This window comes from Pelodiscus sinensis, chromosome 2 (genome assembly GCF_049634645.1).
Source record: "Pelodiscus sinensis isolate JC-2024 chromosome 2, ASM4963464v1, whole genome shotgun sequence".
In the NCBI taxonomy this organism is placed as follows: Eukaryota; Metazoa; Chordata; order Testudines; family Trionychidae; genus Pelodiscus; species Pelodiscus sinensis.
In genome coordinates this window covers 238,423,193-238,443,392 of record NC_134712.1, presented here as the reverse complement: position 1 = coordinate 238,443,392, position 20,200 = coordinate 238,423,193, and the positions used below count along the sequence as shown (strand labels likewise).

At 42.6% G+C, this 20,200-nt stretch overlaps 1 protein-coding gene across 6 annotated transcripts in view; it reads right to left on the bottom strand.

Moving 5' to 3' along the window:
* The window catches only part of ESYT2 (extended synaptotagmin 2), a 181,806-nt gene that overhangs the window by 113,921 nt on the left and 47,685 nt on the right, over positions 1-20,200 (bottom strand). For 5 of the 6 annotated variants that reach the window (XM_075922738.1, XM_075922735.1, XM_075922736.1 and 2 more), the window contains exons 2-4: positions 12,664-12,705; positions 11,820-11,954; positions 3,244-3,320 (exon numbers count right to left, since the gene is read on the bottom strand). In XM_075922738.1, the coding sequence (XP_075778853.1) occupies positions 3,244-3,320; positions 11,820-11,954; positions 12,664-12,705 (254 nt within the window). Of the gene's footprint in view, positions 1-3,243; positions 3,321-11,819; positions 11,955-12,663; positions 12,706-13,453; positions 13,576-20,200 lie in introns of those variants that run through there. The other variant, XM_075922739.1, reaches the window with a different exon arrangement.

Below are 20,200 nucleotides of genomic sequence, written 5' to 3'. Positions count from 1 at the left end.
CTCAGTATCTGTGACGGTTGGGGGTTTTTGGAGGAGTTTTTTTGCTTCTCACTTGTGTGGTTCCCAACTGTTTTTTTTCCGTGGGTCAGTGATTCCCGACCCAAAAAAGGTTCTCCACTGCTGCCATAAATAAAGAAAACATTGAAACCTTTTGTGTTGGACATAATCTTTTCATTTATTTAAAATAAGTTTGATAAACTAACATGAGAAAGTCAAAACAATCTTTTTCACAATTTAAATTAAACTGTTCTCCCTAGCTGCAGCTGCTTCAGAAAATATGGTCAACATACCCAGCCTGCCCCGACCCGTCCTCCTTCCCCCGGCACACAGATCCATGAATAAATTAAATCTTGTCACTTCTGAAAGGTTGCTGACCCTGACTTAGAAAATGGCATACACACTATAATTATAACGTTTGCAGACGATACAAAGCCCGAGGGGTTGCAAGTGCTTTGGAGAATAGGATAATAGTTCAAAATGATCTGGACAAACTGGATGAAATGTAATAAGGATAAATGCAAAGGAACAATCAGATGCACACATACAAAATGGGAAAGGACTACCTAGGAAGGAATACTGCAGAAAGTGATTGAGGGGTGAGGGGGGCGGTCATAGTGGATCACAACATAAATATTAGTCAAGAGTGTAACGCGGTCGCAAAAAAAGCAAATAGCATTCTGGGATGTAATTAGTAGGAGTGTTGTAATCAAAACATGAGAACTAACTGTTCTGTTCTACTCTGCGCTGATTAGGCCTCAATTGGAGCACTATGGCAAGTTCTAGGTGCCACATTTCAGGAATGATGTGGACAAACTGGAGAGAATCCAGAGAAGAGTATTATGATTCAAGGACTAGAAAACTTGATATATTAGGGAAGATAGAAAGAATTAGGTTTGTTTAGTCTGGAAAAGAGAAGACTAAGAGGAGCATAACTGCTTTCACCTGTTTAAAAGATTGTTACAAGGAGGAAAGAGAACAAATATTCTCCTTAACCTCTGACCATAGAACAAGAAGCAATGGGCTTAAATTGCAGAATGGGAGGTTTAGAATGGATTCCTCCTGTCAGGGTCATTAAGCACTGGAATAAACTGGTAGGCAGATTATGCAATCTCCGTCGCTGGACATTTTTAAGAGCAGATTAGACAAACATCTGTCAGGAATGGCTTAGATGGTGCATGAGTACAGGGGACTGGACTTGATTACCTCTCAAGGTTCTTTTTAGTTCTATGATTAAACATTGTATAGTTTGGACTTCCCTGGTCCAGCACCGTTAGGACCTGACCCGTTCTGGATAAGGGATTTTGCCAGACCAGGGAAGGTCATTTCTGGCCCCTCTGCCACCGCCCCTCCCCAGCTGTGGCCCAGCCTGCTGGCCTACCAGATGGCTCCCCACCTGTTGCCCAGCCCCATTGCTCTGCTGACCCCTCTGGGCAGCTGTCCGCCGGGGCTCTCGGTCCCGCCAAGCAGTCACACATCGCCACTCCGGGCCCCACTGGGCCACTGCCACCGCTGCAGCCCTCAGCCCCACCAGGCAGCCACAGGCCAGGTCTCACAGGTCCACTGGGCAGCCCCACTACCATGTGCTGGGTAGCCTCACCAGCAACTCGCTGCAGGAAGCCTGCTACCCTGTCAGCCTGCAGGGCTCCCTGCTGCTGGCCCTCCACCAGGACTCTCTGGTCCTGCAACATCCATGCCAGACCATGGAAGTTGCCGGACCAGAGGTTCCTGGTTTAGAGAGTTTCAATCTGTATCATAATATGTATGCTAAGAGAGCCCAAATTTAGGTTGCATGGGCAACTTTAATTCTAGCACTTCCTAATTTTTTCAGTGCATGACTTTGCAATCTTAACAATGTTTTTCAACATGGTTTTGTATGTAATATATTAGTTTATTTGTCTAAGAGTTTATCAAAACAAACTGAACATCAGAAGTAAACAGCAGCAAACTGGGGGAAAAAAAATCAGTCACAAGTTTTAATCATAGAATACAGTAGAGAAAAAATTGTCCTTTAATGCATTGCCTGTATACACACATGACAAAGTTATACTGTAGCATCGCCTACTCTTTGGAGTCTCATTTAGCAAGCACAGTTTATCCAGCTGAGATGATGATAGTCCTGAAACATTTAAGACTACTTTAATTTGCAGATCACTACACTGACAAAGAGACATGTCACAGTATAGTGGGAACACTTTAATCCATAGCCTTTTGATTTCATAGATATTCATCCACTTGGTAAGTTCAAAATAAAGTTACTGGGAGTAACAGATAATAGGAAAAAAGGGAATTAATAGACCATAAAGTGTACAGATTCTTTATCTGGCAAATCATAACAGTCATTAGTGAGTCACTAACAGAGTAACAGAAGGATTGCTGACCTAATGGATGAATATCTCCGTTAGATTTTTTTGAATCTTTTCCAGTACTTAAATGATTCTCAAAGAGTGCAAGCCTATCACATAAATTAAAAAGACAATGTTCTCTCTTCTCTTTCTTCTGTGCCACGAAGAAGCAGATTAAGAAAATATATCTACATTTACCTGAAAATTTCCTTTTTTCCACATTACGGCTTGTCTACTTGGGGATGTTAGCATGCAGCAAGAGTGCACTAATTTTCAGAGCACTACCTAATCTGCACTCTCTTCCTACATAGATCATAATAACGGCCATTCTGGGCCAGACTAAAGGCTCGGGTAGCCCAGTATCCTGTCTTCAGACAGTGGCCAATTCTAGGTGCTTCAAAGGGAATGAACAGAACATGCAATCACCAAGTGATCCAACCCCTATCAGCTACACCCAACTGATAGACTAGGGCAGCAGTCCCTAAAGTTTTTACTTCATGCCACCATTATCTCATCAGTAGCCTGGCCACACTCCTAGAGCCAGGGCCATGAGTGGAGATGTGGACAGGGATAAAGAGGGGCTAAGTCTAGGGCCACAGCTAGGGGAAGGGCTGGGAGCAGAGCCCTGTGCATGAGATCAGCAGGCAGGGAACTGGAATGACTTATAATTTTAGAAAAATGAAAGTTATTTTGGAACTTCATATTCATAAAGCAAACTTACAAACTGCTTTAGGTCATGACTGAACACACATTTACATAAACAGATATTACATTTGCTTCTTTAAATAAGCTACCAAACCTCAAAAATATGAATGCAGAACCAAATAAACAAGTAATAAATTCTAAAATATTTTATAATGGATGTACATGTTCACATATGTTAATAAATAAATAGGATTACCTGATCTGAAGATCCAAAATGATCTGTCTTTTATCCACATTTTCAGTGTACACTTTCACACCATTTATCCGAAGTGGCTGAAACAATAATAAAGTGTCCATTTAAAAAAAAGTTAAACCTTCTTCCAAAATTTGTCATATTTTGAACCTTATCTTTAACAGAAGGATATACAGGTTGAACCGCTGTAATCCAGGACTCCCTGGTCTGGCACTATCAGTCATCCAGCAAGACTATGGATGTTCCAGGACCAGAGAGTCCCAGTGGAGGGCTGGCATCTAGGCTCCCCCCACATCCGGTGCACTGTATCTCGGCCACCAGCCACAAACCAGTTAGGCCAGGAGCTCAGCGCGCCATAGCGGGGGCTGCCCAGAGGGGGCTGCCCAGTGGGGCCAGGAGCCCAGCATGCAGGGAACTGGATGGAGCTGGGCTGCCTGGCATACCAGGGAAGGAGGTGGAGGGACCAGCAGGGCAGCAAGGCTGGTGGCAAGGGGGAGTTGGCCAGGAGACCAGTGGCTAGTCCAAAGCTGAGGTGAGCTGGTAGCAGGGGAGTCAGATATGACTTCCCCGGTCCAGCAAATCCCTCATCCAGGACCAGCCAGGTTCCGAGGGTGCCAGACCAGGGAGGTCCAAACTGTAGCATTGTTGCATCAGGAATTCCTTACATATTTATTATCGGCATTATTTCATCAAAGCATTAGTAAAAATTCAATGTAAAACATAGCTGTCAAATTAATACTGTGAACTAGGAGTGAAAATTTATTGACCATGTACCCAGTTTAATCAAAGTGCTGCTATGCTGGACCATTCCTGGAAACAGTAGCCAAGGCTTAGATTTCGAGCTTTACTCACACATTTTATTTTCTGTTTGGCAAGGGACATCACTAATTCTTCCCAAAAAATATCCCATCACTTACTTTATCATGCTTGTGCAAACAACATTTTAATGGAAACCAATGAGAATCAGATCCAGTTTATAAAACTGCAACTCATTCATGCCAACTAGTGTGAGGAAACTGACAGAAACCTCAAGAATTTTTTTTCCCCACAGAGTCTGCAAAGTTTTCAGCTCTTGCTGATCTGAGAAGTGAAAGACTTAAGACCATATAGAAAAACAGTGCTTCAGCACAAGGACAATGTGCTGTTGTACACCAAGTCTGAGAATATTTAAGAAATCAGACTCAGATGAAACTGATCATATTGTTTAACGTTCTGTTATGACAATGACTGTTTTTATGGATTTGATCTTGCCTGTTTGTGAGTGAGGGTGAATCCTCCTCTGAATCCTTTCTTACCACTCACAGCAAACTAGATCATTAGAACGAGTTCACTAACCAATATTTCCATTTTAGGTTTTTCTAAAACAGTGGTCAGGTGACTGTCTTGCAAGTGGTTCGCAGGCTTGGGGCTTTCCCCCTCCACTGCAGCAGGGGGCTTGTGCTGGCACTCAAGCCCTGCCCGTCCCACAAGGTTTGAGCACCAGCACCAGCTTCCTGTTGTATGGGGAAGGGGGGAGACACGTGGGCCAGATGCAGCTTGCGGAGGAAGGAAGTGGTTCCATGCAGTGCCCCTCCCCCAGCCGGGGATACGGCAGCACAGGAAACAGCTCACCTGGAGGCTTTCTCCACTGCTCCCATTAGCCGGAATCATGGCCATTGGTAGTAGCAGGGGGTGCTACCTGGGAGCATGGAGCCAAGTAAGCACCCCCCATCGCTCGCATACCCAGATCTCCATCCCCAGCCTGCTCCTGCATCCTACCTCCCGGCCAGATCCTGCACCGTTACCCCCTCCTACACCCATTTTTCATCATGGGCGGTTGACTGGTGGTCCCAGGAAAGGTCTGCGTTGAGGGGGCTGGGCCGTGTGCCAAAAAGCTTGAGAACCACTGTTCTAAAACAACTACCAAAAGTATATCATGAAAAGTCTCATCAATGGTATTTTAAACTTCACCTTTTTAGTGAAAAGGTAATCTTCCGAGACACTGAAGTTGCTCTAATTTAAATGGATGTTATAATTCTATATTGTATTAAAAGGATATGCTGGAATTAATTATGTAAAAATACATGCTCTGTATCTTCCACTCTAAAGGTCTCTCAACTCTTGAATGGTATGTATTCTTATGAGAGAAGATAAAGACTCATTTTGCTATAGCCTCTTTAGGTATTTGTAAGCATGTTAATTTTGCCCATGAGCAACTCCTCTGAGGGCCTGACCTGAACACTGACTGTGAAAGTCAATATAAACATTCCCTCTGAGGTCAATGAGCTTTCTGTTTAGAAATAATAATTATAAAGCAGCTTTCATTAAAATGTGTCTCAAAAGGGATCTCGTTTCTGCTGTCACTCACTTCTGGTAAGAAAGTTTCAGCTATTTTGCAGAGAGCAACACTACACAAGAAGGAGGATCAGTACAGGAAGTGAAACACTACACAACTGAAGCTGCAGGTAAGTTTTTATATATACAATTTAGTTATCTGAAATGGATTTTAGCCAGAATATAAGGGTTAACCCCCAGGATTCTTTATCTTGTCTTTATTCCATCCCTTATCAGAGCCTCAGTTTTGTGTTCCAAATGAAAGAAGTGTTCAAAATTAAAGGGCTCTATTCCTGCCCTTTATCAAACACACCATATTCAGGTACTGATTCAATACTGACAAAGATGGAAGATTCCCCACATACTAATTTACTAACATCACTTCCTGGGTTTTACTTTCCTAGCTCTTTTCAATCTAAGAGCTGATCTTGCTCATTATTTATATTAGAAATGTATCTTAAGGCCCCAGCTGAGATCAGGGTCTTTTGAGTTAGGTTCTGTACAAGCACATACTAAGAGTCTCTGTTCCAAAAAGTTTACAATCTAAATAGACAAGACAGATAAAAGGTGGAGTTCAGAAAGCATTATTATTCCCATTTCACAGATTTTTTTTAAACAAAGGCCAGGAAGACTAGCTGACATCCCCAGTGAACTGTGGCAGTGAAACTCAGATCTCCTGAGTTCCCAAGGAGAAAAGTAGAAGGGAGCACTTTGAAATCCCCAATGGAAACCATTCTTCAGAATCACGCTAGATGGGAAGAACAATGTAGGACTAGTTCACAAAAAAATTATAGGCGACGCCCTCAACTGCTCTACAACTCAACTTGACACAAATGGGCATAGCCATATTGGTTGTTCTAACCTGCTCTTGAATTTTCCCAATCTGAAATGCTACTGGTCATGCTAGCCTTTGTTGTAATTCAAAGCAGCTTCATAGCAGCTCTTAATTTTATTTGGCTGGACCAATCCCAAAGGTATATTCCACAGCTGAGGACTGCTAGAGGGCAACATGCTCTGGCCATGCTATGCCTTCTCTGCATAGCGAAGATTAACTCTTGCCAGAGGAAACGCCAGCTGTCCAGTTAAGGAAGCTATACAGACCATTTGTGTCACTGGAATACTGACACTGCAAAGGAGCCAGTGTAGGGCCAGAATCTAATCCTTGTAATGATCAGAGCTGCAGTTTTAAGGAATGGAAATACAAACAAACCAGAACTATCAAAGAAGTAATCTCTTGAAAAGCTCCTGACAGACCAGGAGCAAAGCAGTTTTAGTGTTCTGCAACTTTATGAGTTAAAGTAGGAACATGAATTATAATCCTATTCTTAAAATTTAACGCAAATATATAAGCAATACTTCATTCTCTCTAGATTAGATTGGAAGTACACTATGAAATATTTTTTCTAAATGATTACCTCTATATTTGAGCTTCTCTTATGAGATCAAATTCATTTACTCATTTAAATTCACTGAAATCATTAAACATGAAAAATATTAAACATGAATAGAGCTGTACCAAATTCAGGGCCATGAAAAACATGACACAGACCATGAAATCTGGTCTTTTGCATGTTTGTTCCCTATACTATACAGTTTTCACAGTAAGAGACCAGCATTTCTCAAATTTTAGCGGCCCTGATCCTAAGGGGAGTTGTGAGGATTACAATGTTATTTTAGGGGGACCACAGTATTGCCACCCTTACTTCGCAACTGCCTACAGAGCTGGATGGCCAGAGAGTGGTGGCTGCTGAGGGCCCATACCGCACTGTGCCATCCTTACTTCCGAGCTGCTGCTGATAGCGACTCTAGTTTCAGGGCTAGACTCTCGGCCAGCAGCTGCCCAGAATTAAGGGTAGAAGGACTAGAACCCCCCGTTACAAACTTGAGACCTCCCTCACAACTCGACATAGTAAAATTTCAGATTTAAATAGATGAAATCATGAAATTTATTACTTTTAAAATCCTCAGACCATGAAATTGACCAAACCAGATTTTGGCTTTAAAACACTGTGAGACTCATGAAAAGGCAAAAATTAGTATTTGTTCAGTATAAGGGGAAAGAACACTGCAAACAACAATTTTTGAATGCTCAAAAAGCTTTTTACACAAATTCTTATATAAATTTTACAAGCTTTTTTTATTTATTTTTTCCTCACCATAGTTACATTACACACTAGCAATCAGCCATCTACTCGACCACCGGGAGACATTAATTGCCACACCCACACAAGCCTAGAATGAGAATTCTCCTGTTTAAGAAAACAAAGGTGAGACTAACTCCTTCTTCAAGAACATCACTCACAGTAGTCTTGTACTTTACTATAGATAATCAGCTTGTCACGGTACTCATGCTCACAATGAAGTCAAATGCCTTACACTAGACTTCTTTGCCCAAAACTGGTTAGCAGTGGGATCAGCAGTGATAACGCTAGTATAAACAACGAGGCATCTTGTGGCACTTTAAAGACTAACAGATTTATTTGGGCATAAGCTTTCATGGGTAAAAACCATGTCCATACATCTAACCAAAGTGGGTTTTATCCAAGAAAGTTTATACCCAAATAAATTGGTTAGTTTTTAAGGTACCACAGGACTCCTCTTTGTTTGTGAAGAGGCAGACTAACATGGCTATCCTGCTGAGATTTGTCACAACGCTAGTATAGACAATATACTAGCAAATTAAAACCTCTCCTTGTTATATATTTTTAAATTAACAAAACAATAAGATTTCTTCATCTAAAAATGTCATTTACACCCACTGAGTTAATTTAAAAAGTATTCTTGAGAGGCTTACATTTAATTATGTTTATATCAGAAACCTTTAAGATTAAGGATTATCATCTTTGCTATTCACACATATAAGGGAAAATCTTTACACAACAGAGATGCTAGCTCAAAGGGGAGCAGGGATTCGGCTTCCTTGATCACGGGGTGCTCTTCCAGGAAGGACTGCTTGGCGGAGATGGAGTTCACCTTTCCAGGAGCGGGAAGGCCTTGTTTGGACACAGACTGGCTAACCTTGTGAGGAGGGCTTTAAACTAGGTTTGTCGGGGGCAGGTGAGCAAAGCCCACAGGTAAGTGCTGAATGTGCGGGACTGGGAGATGGGTTGGAAATGGGGGGGACTACGGCCTATAATGGCAAGGAGAAAGGAGGGTCAGGGCACAACAGGGAGGCACGATCAAATCAGTATCTTATATGCCTATATACAAATGCGAGAAGTATGGGTAATAAGCAGGAAGAACTGGAATTGCTAACCAATAAATACAACTATGATATCATTGGTATTACAGAAACCTGGTGGGATGGGACGCATGATTGGAATATTGGTATGGAAGGGTACGGCTTGCTCAGGAAGGACAGACAGGGAAAAAAGGGAGGAGGGGTTGCCTTGTATATTAAAAATGTACACACTTGGACTGAAGTGGAGATGAACGTAGGAGATAGCTGTGTAGAGAGTCTCTGGGTTAAGCTAAAAGGGGTAAAAAACGAGGGTGATATCATGCTAGGAGTCTACTACAGGCCACCTAGCCAGGTGGAAGAGGTGGATGAGGCCTTTTTTAAACAATTAACAAAACTATCCAAAGCCCAAGATTTGGTGGTGATGGGGGACTTCAACTATCCAGACATATGTTGGGAAACTAACACAGCGAGGCACAGGCTATCCAATAAGTTTCTGGACTGCATTGGAGACAACTTTCTGTTTCAGAAGGTTGAAAAAGCTACCAGAGGAGAAGCTGTTCTGGATTTGGTTTTAACAAATAGGGAGGAACTAGTTGAGAACTTGAAAGTGGAAGACAGTATAGGGGACAGTGATCACGAAATAATAGAGTTCATGATCTTAAGGAAAGGTAGAAGGGAGACCAGCACAACTGAGGTTATGGATTTCAGGAAGGCAGATTCTGATAAGCTCAGAGAACTTGTAGGTAAGGTCCCATGGGAAGCAAGACTGAAGGGAAAAACAACTGAGGAGAGTTGGAAGTATTTCAAAGGGACGTTGTTAAGGGCCCAAAAGCAAACAATTCCGCTGTGTAGGAAAGATAGAAAATATGGCAAAAGACCAGCTTGGCTTAACAAGGAGATCTTGCATGATCTCAAAATAAAAAAGGAGTCATATAAAAAATGGAAACTAGGACAACTAACAAAGGATGAATATAGGCAAGCAACACGGGAATGCAGGGGCAAGATTAGAAAGGCAAAGGCTCAAAATGAGATCAAACTAGCTACAGGCATAAAGGGAAACAAGAAGACCTTTTATAAATACATTAAAAGCAAGAGGAAGACCAAGGACAGGGTAGGCCCACTGCTTAGTGAGGAGGGAGAAGCAGTAACAGGAAACTTGGAAATGGCGGAGATGCTCAATGACTTCTTTGTTTCAGTCTTCACCGAGAAGTCTGGAGGTGTGCCTAACATAGTGAATACAAGCAGAGAGAGGGTAAGTTTAGAAGATAGGATACACAAAGAACAAGTTAAAAATCACTTAGGAAAGTTAGATGTCAGCAAGTCACCAGGTCCTGGATACTCAAGGAGCTGATAGAGGAGGTATCTGAGCCTTTAGCTATGATCTTTGAAAAATCATGGCAGACAGGGGAGATTCCAGAAGACTGGAAAAGGGCAAATATTGTGCCCATCTATAAAAAGGGGAATAAGAACAACCCAGGAAACTACAGACCGATCAGTTTAACGTCTGTCCCAGGGAAGATAATGGAGCAGGTAATTAAGGAAATCATATGCAAACACTTGGAAGGTAATAAAGTGATAGGGAATAGCCAGCATGGGTTTGTGAAGAACAAGTCATGCCAAACTAATCTGATAGCTTTCTTTGATAGGATAACGAGCCTTGTGGATAAGGGAGAAGCGGTGGATGTCATATACCTAGACTTTAGTAAGGCATTTGATACGGTCTCGCATGATATTCTTATTGATAAACTAGGCAAATATAACTTAGATAGGGCCACGATAAGGTGGGTGCATAATTGGCTGGATAACCGTAGTCAGAGAGTTGTTGTTAATGGTTCTAAATCCTGCTGGAAAGGGATAACAAGTGGAGTTTCTCAAGGGTCTGTTTTGGGACCCGTACTGTTCAATATCTTCATCAATGATGTAGATATTGGGATAGAGAGTACGCTTATTAAGTTTGCAGATGATACCAAACTGGGTGGGGTTGCGACTTCTTTGGAGGATAGGGACATAATTCAAAATGACCTTAGCAAGTTAGAGAAATGGTCAGAGGTAAAGAGGATGAGGTTTAATAAAGAGAAATGCAAAGTGCTCCACTTAGGAAGGAACAATCAGTTCCATACATACAAGATGGGAAGCGACTGTCTAGGAAGGAGCATGGCGGAAAGGGATCTAGGGGTCATAGTGGACTACAAGTTGAATATGAGCCAACAGTGTGATGCTGTTGCAAAAAAAGCAAATATGATTCTAGGTTGTATCAACAGGTGTGTTGTAAGCAAAACTTGTGAAGTCATTCTGCCGCTCTACTCTGCACTAGTTAGGCCTCAGCTGGAGTACTGTGTCCAGTTCTGGGCGCCACATTTCAAGAAAGATGTGGAGAAATTGGAAAGGGTACAGAGAAGAGCGACAAGAATGATTAAAGGTTTAGAGAACATGACCTATGAAGCCAGGCTTCATGAACTGGGCTTGTTTAGTTTGGAAAAAAGAAGATTAAGGGGGGACATGATAGCGGTTTTCAAATATCTAAAAGGGTGTCACAAGGAGGAAGGAGAAAATTTGTTCCTCTTGGTTTCTGAGGACAGGACAAGGAGTAATGGGCTTAAAGTGCAGCAGGGGAGGTTTAGATTGGACATTAGGAAAAAGTTCCTAACTGTCAGGGTGGTCAAATATTGGAATAAATTGCCAAGGGAGGTGGTGGAATCTCCCTCTCTGGAGATATTTAAGAGCAGGTTAGATAGACATCTGTCAGGGATGGTGTAGACGGAGCTTGATCCTGCCTTGAGGGCGGGGGGCTGGACTCGATGACCTCTCGACGTCCCTTCCAGTCCTATTATTCTATGATTCTATGATTACATTTGCCTCACAACACACAATTTTTATTTTATTTAATATTTAGATTACGGTAGCATTCAGCCGCCCTAATCAATACTTCATTGTGGTGGGGCTGCACAAACACATTCAAAGACACAATTTCTGCCCAGGATAATTTATAATTAAATGTCACAAAACAGGCTTCACTTGTATAACTTATGTTAAAGGAAACACAAGAAACAGATATATTTAAAAACTCATGTTGGAAGAAACTGACCTGGTGACCTATATCAATCTTTGTGAAACTGAAGGTACTAAGATGGTTGTTTGCTCCTCTCACAGCTGGTTCTATCGTTTCTCTAAAAAGTTTCACGATAAACTGGCAAATAAAAGGCCACATGTGTTTTACAGTCTGAGGAGAAAGAAAGAAAGATTGCATTGAACTGTTAAAAATGTACACATTTGCTTTGTTTCAAAAAGAGTAAATGGAGAAAGTCGTCAAAGCAAAAGATTTTTTTTAAATACAGTACAACTCCTCTCTCTGCTATTCACCATTTGGCAAGAAAGACCTCACTTCTGCATTTCATACCTCTTGGAAAAGCTTTCTTTCATCAACATCTTAATTCTCCATACATTTTCATCTCTCATTTGAGAACTTTTTTGTCCATTTTTATACATAGTAATTTCTCTGTTCTATTTACTATTACTAGAATATTATTTTGAGATCCACTTTGAACGAAAGATACACCAATTCAAGAAGCTTTGTTCTGTACTTGATTTTATTTTACACACACACACAACATTAAAATTCTGTTAAAAATAAATGTAAAACTGGTTTATTTGTGTATCGTATCTTAAGACAAAGGTAAATTTATGCTAAGCATGCACAGTTGACTGTCCAAAATTAAATTACTTTTTGTTCAAGAATGGCAGATCATGCTTTAGTGACATTACAACAGTGTCACAATTATAAACTAAAGAAAGACTGTCTTTTTTACTCAAATTCTATTTAGTATGTGAGGTAAAGACGTGTATGTTGATCAACAGCATAAACATCAAATGTAGAAACACAATAAATATTTTATCCTCATGTCCCACAGCTATCTGAAAGAACACCTTACCTTATTTAGCCACTCTGCCCTTTCTGTATCTGGAAAGTGAACCTAAAGGACAAAGAAAAAAGAAAAAAAGGCAATCATTACCAACACGCTTTAGTTAATGAAAATGCAATGTAAAAATGACAAGTAGATATGACAAGGTAAGGCTTAATATAAATGTAATATCTGAAACCGGCACAAAGAACCAATAATTATCAAGGATCTAAGAGTCATAGTAAGAATGTATAAATATAGTTAAACAGTTGAAGTAAATGTCAATTAAAAATATTAACCAAATAAATACATGCCTATGTACACTCCATAATACAGGTGTGTAGGAAGTATTGTTTTCACACAGTGTAAATGATAGTATGAGACCAATAAACACAACAGTTAAGCCCATGGCAAGATTAGTCAATATAACAGATCTCTAAAGTTTTAAGGACATTTACAAGGGTAACTCCTCTTTTGGGTATTTTGTGAGAGACCCTAGAATACTATCTGATGACTCTAAAAATGACTTGTTTGGTGGCTATTAATATTAAGACTCCAAAAAATTGAAGTAAGAAAGAATGAGGAATGTCATTGGAAGAAAAAAGAACCATAAACAAAACTTAGGGTTTCTACTTTTGAAAAAGAATTAAGCAACTACGGATGTTAAATACATGCCAATCATGCTCTGCACTGCTTCCGTGGAACAAGGATGAACTGATTACACAGGTATTTCAAAACATTTAAATACATTTTTTATGTATATGTTGCTAGTTCTTTACATTGTTCTTAACATATAGTCTAAAATTGCTCCTGTTCCTACCTCCAAGCTTCAGAGGTAGGAAGACTTTATCTGGGCCAGTAGGTGAAAGAATTGCCTTGGCCCCTATAAGGACTGACACACACAGCTCCATAGCCCTCGTCATGGGCCGCTCAGCCTTCTTGTGACCTTTAGTTCTGTGGCTGATTGTTTGGGGGTGAAGTTGTCCTGCACCAAAGAGAAAGATGTATAAACACTTTCCCCTGACCCCACATGCAGGTTGGAGATTCCCAGGAATATCAGGGTGACCAGTAAGAAACTGGCTGCAAGTCACCCCAAAAAGTGTAGCAGAGGCAGCCAGCAGAACAATACATGGGGCACCCGTAGTGACTTATGCACAGTCGGGCTCACAGCTTTCCCCTCTTTGTGGAGATGACACCAACTCTGACTGGCTCTTCCTCCTAAATCTCCTTATGAGGTCCAATGGAAGGTAGGGATGTTAAATACTGAGTAATTGACTAATTGAATAGTCCATTCATTTTGCATCAACTATTCTATTAGTTGATGGGCGCTTTTGCCTTTGAAGTGTAGGCAAAAGCTTCAAAGGCAAAAACACCGCATGGAGTCCGGAGTCAGCTGGGGAATCCGCTGACCCTGGGCTCCATGCAGCGCTGCCGCTTTGAAACGCCCTCGGGAGCCTGGCGTCAGTCTCCTCGCAGCACTTCAAAGTGGCAGCACCCCATGGAGGCTGGGATCAGCTGGGGATTCCCCCACTGACCCCGGGCTCCATGCGCCACTGCAGCTTTGCAACGCCGTGGGGAACCCAGCATCAGGTTCTACATGGCGTTTCCAAGCGGCAGTACCTCAAGGAGTCCGGGGTCAGCGGGGAAATCCCCAGCTGATCCCACGCTCCACACAGTGCTGTCGCCTTGAAACATTGCATGCAGCCTGGGTACCCCCTTTTCTCCCTCCCCGTCGCTGCCTCTTTCTGATAGAGGCAGTGAAGGGGGGGAGCAACTAGTTGACTAGCCTGTCAACTAGTCGTTCACATCCCTAATGGAAGGCTGTCTTAGTGGACAGCAAGGTAGGATAAGGTACTATTTAGTCTGTTAAAGTGAAGTTCAGCAGAAAGGCAGGAGTCAGCGATGATGGCCAGCGTTCCCTCTATGGTTTTCCACCCATGAGCAGAGTGAGTTTTGTCTTGTGCACCAGTATTGAGTTCATGTCTGCTTGTTCAGATGTGTGCCACTGTGGCACCCAAGTTAATAATAAATATCTTATAAACCTCTCCCTTTTCCCCTTTCTGCCATGTCTCCCATCCTCCTCTTGCCCCACCTGCTTCCCTGGTGTTTGCTTCTGCCCCCACCCCTTCTCTCACCCTCTTCTGCTGTCCTGGCTCCTGCCATTCTCACTCCCCTCAGCCCTTTGGGGACCTGCCTCCCTTCCCATCCTTCTTGACCCCTGCACCTGCCCTTCTCTTTCTCCTGTGCCCAGTCCTCCTCTAGCCCCATTCTGATCTGTAGCTGCCCCCTCCATCCCCTCAAATAATGCCTCCCTCTAGACACCTGCCCTGCTTTCCTCCTCTGTACTCTGCTGCCCATCCCTCCCCTCCACATGTCTGCCCTTCTGCTTCACCCCCACAATTCCCTGGCACTTGCACTTTCCCTTATCCCTGCACCTTCCTGGTGCCTTCCCCTTCCTTCATTGCCCCTGCCCTCCTTCTCCCTGATGTCTACCCCCTCAATACCCTCTGACCCAGGTCTCCTCATGCCCCTCTATGCCCTCACACATGACTTTCTCCATCTGCTGCCTTTCAACCTCTTTTCTCCTGGTACCCACTCTTCCCCTCTCCTTTTCCTCCCTCTTGCCCCCATTGTCCCTTCTCTTTCCTCTCCCAGCATCACCCTGTCCCCTCCCTTATTGCACCCCCACTGACACCTTCTCTCTCGTCCCCCCTCCTGTCCTTTTCCTCATTGTCTCCTCTTGACCTCCTGGCATTTGTCTCTCCTTCACCCTTCCCCTTGGTGTATGCTCTGGTTCCCCCTCTCCTCCCCCCTTCCCTTTAGTTCTTCCTCGCCCCTTCCCTAACTTTCTACCCTCAATGGAAAGCAGTTTGCAGTTGCTGGGGCCAGAACAATGGTGCTATTTTTAGTACCGCTGTCCCAGACCCAGAAGCACTCACAGCTCCGGTCCCAGCTGCTCCCGAGGCAGGACCAAGTGCCAGGCCTGGAGCAGAAGCCACTCGCAATGCTATTTTTAGTACCGCAATCCTGGTCCCTGTGGGACCTCAGTACTAAAAACAGCACCGCGGGCAGCTCCGGCTCCAGATGGAGTAAAGCAGCAGCCGCATGCAGCCCGTTGTGGTAAGGGTGCCCCTGCTGGAACAGCCTCACCTCGCACACAATAGGGCAGCCGCCTACTTCCAGGAACCCATCAGGCTACTGGCTGCCAGCACCACCACCACTCCTCTTCTGTTCAAGCAGGAAGGTGAGTAGTGAGTGCTACTGTGTGGCTCTTAAAAGGACGTGGGTGGACCTAAATTTTTTAGTGTGCAGGCACACAGGTGTGCAGCTTAGCCACTTAGCTTGGCTAGTGGGCTCCAATTCCACTAGTAAGTTTTTCAAAGCATGTTGTAAATTTTTTTAGAAGCTTGTAAGAAGATACCTGGAGCCAGAAGAGTGAGAAAATGAATGATCGTTGAGTGAAGATACCAAAAATGCCATATATGCCACAATTATTTCAAGTGGTGGCAGAAAACATTGCTCTGATGGCCTCTGTTTTACCTCTTCTCATGTGAATATATGTGTGTGATTTTGACACAAGAAGTTAAGTGGCATTTTAAAAGTTACAAATATTGACCCATCCAAATACTGGGAATCCTTTTACTCCAAAGAAAGCATTTTTTAAACATATCACCAAAATTTGTCCAGTATGACCATGACAGTTATTAGATCTATCCTAGAATTGTTAGCACTGGTAGACTTTTCTGAATTTTTGTATAAAGATGTTTGTTCTTTAAATAAATCTCTGAACCTCACAATGATCTACCTAAAAGCCTATTTGTTCCAAATAGATGTCCTACTTAAAGAGTTTAAGTTCCTGAAAATTATTAATGATTAATATTTATGTTCCTTTGTACTAGACTATAATATTTTATTCATGAAGAATTCAATAGATAGGCAAGCTAGGCTGGCTTAGAGGCAGACAACTAGGAAATCAAAACTTAAATGTCTCTACAAAAAGAGTCTAGTACAAATATGTATGTTTGAATTTGTAACAAAATATAAATTAGGGCACACATATATATTTCCTGTTTACACTAAATAAGAACTTATAATTAATTAAACACAGAACTTTTATTCAATATTTGCCTTATGAAAGTTCTCAAAACCAATACTCCTTCAGAAGGTTGAAAGGTATAAAAACGAAAGAAGAAAGGAGGAAAATTTAGGGGAGGGTTTTTAAATAACTTTTTTTTTTTTGCTTTCCTTCAAAGAATATGCTATTGATCTTTGCTGATGAAAGATATCATCACATTACGGCAGATGGACAAAATAATATATGTAGCTATTTTTTAATCCTAAATTCCATTCCACATTATTGTTTGTAAAAAGTTGAACAATTCTCCTTTCTTCATACATGCTCTCATATTCCTTCTATAGGCACTGGAACTAGATGTGCTGAGGAGTGCTACTTGAAGTGGTTTCCATCACATACAGCAAGGGTGGGCAATATTTTTTGGTGGGGGGGGGGCACTCCAGGATTTTGGAAAGTGGTCAAGGGCCACAATTTTCTGTGGAGAAGATATGGGGACCAAGGTTGGGTGAAGAAGAGCACATGAGGTAAGGGACTGGGGTGCAGAAGACGTTGTAAGGTCTGAGAGGGAGTTTGGGTGAAGGAGGGGGTTGTGAACTGTGTTAGGGGATTGAGATGTAGGATCAAGGCGGGAGTATGGGTGCAGGAGAGGATTCTGGCCTGGGAAAGGGGCTCTAGGAGGAGGTGCAAATTCTGGGAGGGAATTGTGATCTGGTAGAAGGGGAAAAAGGGGTGAAGACTACAGAGAGTTTGGGTGGTAACCTGATGCTGGGAATTGAGGTGCAGGGTCTGGGAGGGTGTTTGGGTACAGGGGAGGATTCTGGCCTGGGGGAGGAATGAAAGAGAGAGTAACAGAGCCTGGGAGGGAGTTGTGACATGTAGCAGGGGTTGTCGAGGGTTTGGATGGTGACCTGGAAGAGAGAGTTGGGATGTCGGAGGGGCAGGAGTACCAGAGGCAGGCTTTGATTGAGAAGCACTTACCTAAGCCAGCAGCCCTGCAGCACCCCCAACGCAGACTGGGCTCCCTGCCTGCTGCAGCCCCAGATCATTTTAAACAGCAGGACTGTTCCCTCCATATGGCACTCAGCTCCAGGTAGGGAAAGATGCTTGTGCTGCTCCCATCCCCCACGCCAATCTCTCAGCTCCTATTGGCTGTTTTTTTCCAGCTAATAGGACCTGAGAGATTGGCTGAGGTCAATTACTATTGGCCGGTTCTTTCCAGCCAATAGGAGCTGAGGATTGGGCTGGGGGCCGGGAGACCACACGAAGCCTCCCCCCTCCATGCACAGCAGAGAACCACACCGACTGTGCTTTAAACCACAGTAGCTGCGTGCCTGAAGGTCCCAGCAGGGTGGTCCGTGATCTGGATACATTGGCTTGGCAGGCCGGATCCGGGCCCTGGACATATTTTGCCCAGCCTTGATATACTAGGTTTACAATTTGGTTCAATGGCTCTTAGCACCTCCATTATAAAAATTGTGCCAGCTCCCCCAATTTCTTCCTTCAAAGTTCTATTTGTCAGAGATACCATGAGCTACTAATGTAATCTAAAGAAGAGTAGAAGGGAGAACAGCTAAATTGAGACAATAGATTTCAGGAAGGCAGATTTTAGTAAGCTCAAAGAGCTGATAGGTAAGGTCCTATGGGAATCGAGACTGAGGGGAAAAACAACTGGGGAGAGTTGGCAGTTTTTCAAAGGGACATTAAGGGCACAAAAGCAAGCTATTCCAATATGTTGGAAAGATAAAAAATATGGCAAAAGACCACACTGGCTTAACCACAAGATCTTGCATGATATAAAAATAAAAAAGGAGTCATATAAAAATGCAAAGTAGGACAAATTACAAAGGATGAATATAGACAAACAGCACAGGAATGCAGGAGCAAGATTAGAAAGGCAAAGGCACAGAATGAGTTCAAACTAGCTACCGGAATAAAGGGAAACAAGAAGACTTTTTATAAATACATGAGAAGCAAGAGGAAGACCAAGGAGAGGGTAGGCCCACTGGTCAGTGAGGAGGGAGTAACAGGAAACTTGGAAATGTCAGAGATGCTCAATGACTTCTTTGTTTCGGTCTTCACCGAGAAGTCTGAAGGAACGCTTAACATAGTGAATGCTAGTGGGAAGGGGGTAGTTTTAGAAGGTAAAATAAAAAAAGAACAAGTTAAAAATCACCTAGAAAAGTTAGATGCCTGAAAGTCACCAGGGCCTGATTAAATGCATCCTAGAATACTCAAGGAGCTGATAAAGGAGGTATCTGAGCCTCTAGTTATCATCTTTGGAAAATCATGGGAGACAGGAGAGATTCCAGAGGACTGGAAAAGGGCAAATATAGTGCCCATCTATAAAAAGGGAAATAAGAACAACCCAGGAAATTACAGACCAGTTAGTTTAACTTCTATGCCAGGGAAGATAACGGAGCAAGTAATTGAGGAAATCATCTGTAAACACTTGGAAGGTGGCAAGATGATAGGGAACAGCCAACATGGATTTGTAAAGAACAAATTATGTCAAACCAATCTGATAGCTTTCTTTAATAGGATAACGAGTCTTGTGGATAAGGAAGAAGTGGTGGATGTGGTATACTTAGACTTCAGTAAGGCATTTGATATGGTCTTGCATGATATTCTTATCAATAAATTAGGTAAATACAACTTAGAAGGGGCTACTATAAGGTGGGTGCATAACTGGCTGGATAACTGTACTCAGAGAATAGTTATTAACAGTTCACAATCCTGCTGGAAAGGAGTAACAAGTGGGGTTCCGCAGGGGTCTGTTTTGGGACCGGCTGTGTTCAATATCTTCATCAACGATTTAGATACTGGTATAGAAAGTACGCTTATTAAGTTTGCAGATGATACCAAGCTGGGAGGCGTTGCGACTAATCTGGAGGATAGGGTCTCAATTCAAAATGACCTGGACAAATTGGAGAAATGGTCTAAGGTAAATAGGATGAAGTTTAATAAATGCAAAGTGCTCCACTTAGGAAGGAACAATCAGTTTCACACATACAGAATGGGAAGCGACTGTCTAGGAAGGAGTATGGCAGAAAGGGATCTAGGGGTCACAGTGGACCACAAGCTGAATATGAGTCAGCAGTGTGATGCTGTTGCAAAAAAAGCAAACATGATTCTGGGATGCATTAACAGGTGTGCTGTGAGCAAGACACTAGAAGTTATTCTTCGGCTCTACTCTGCACTGGTTAGGCCTCAATTGGAGTATTGTGTTCAGTTCTGGACACCGCATTTCAAGAAAGATGTGGAGAAATTGGAGAGGGTTCAGAGAAGAGCAACGAGAATGATTAAAGGTCTAGAGAACATGACCTATGAGGGAAGACTGAAGGAATTGGGTTTGTTTAGTTTAGAAAAGAGAAGATTGAGGGGGGACATGATAGCAGTTTTCAGATATCTAAAAGGGTGGCATAAGGAGGAAGAAGAAAACTTGTTCATCTTGGCCTCTGGGGATAGAACTAGAAGCAATGGGCTTACACTGCA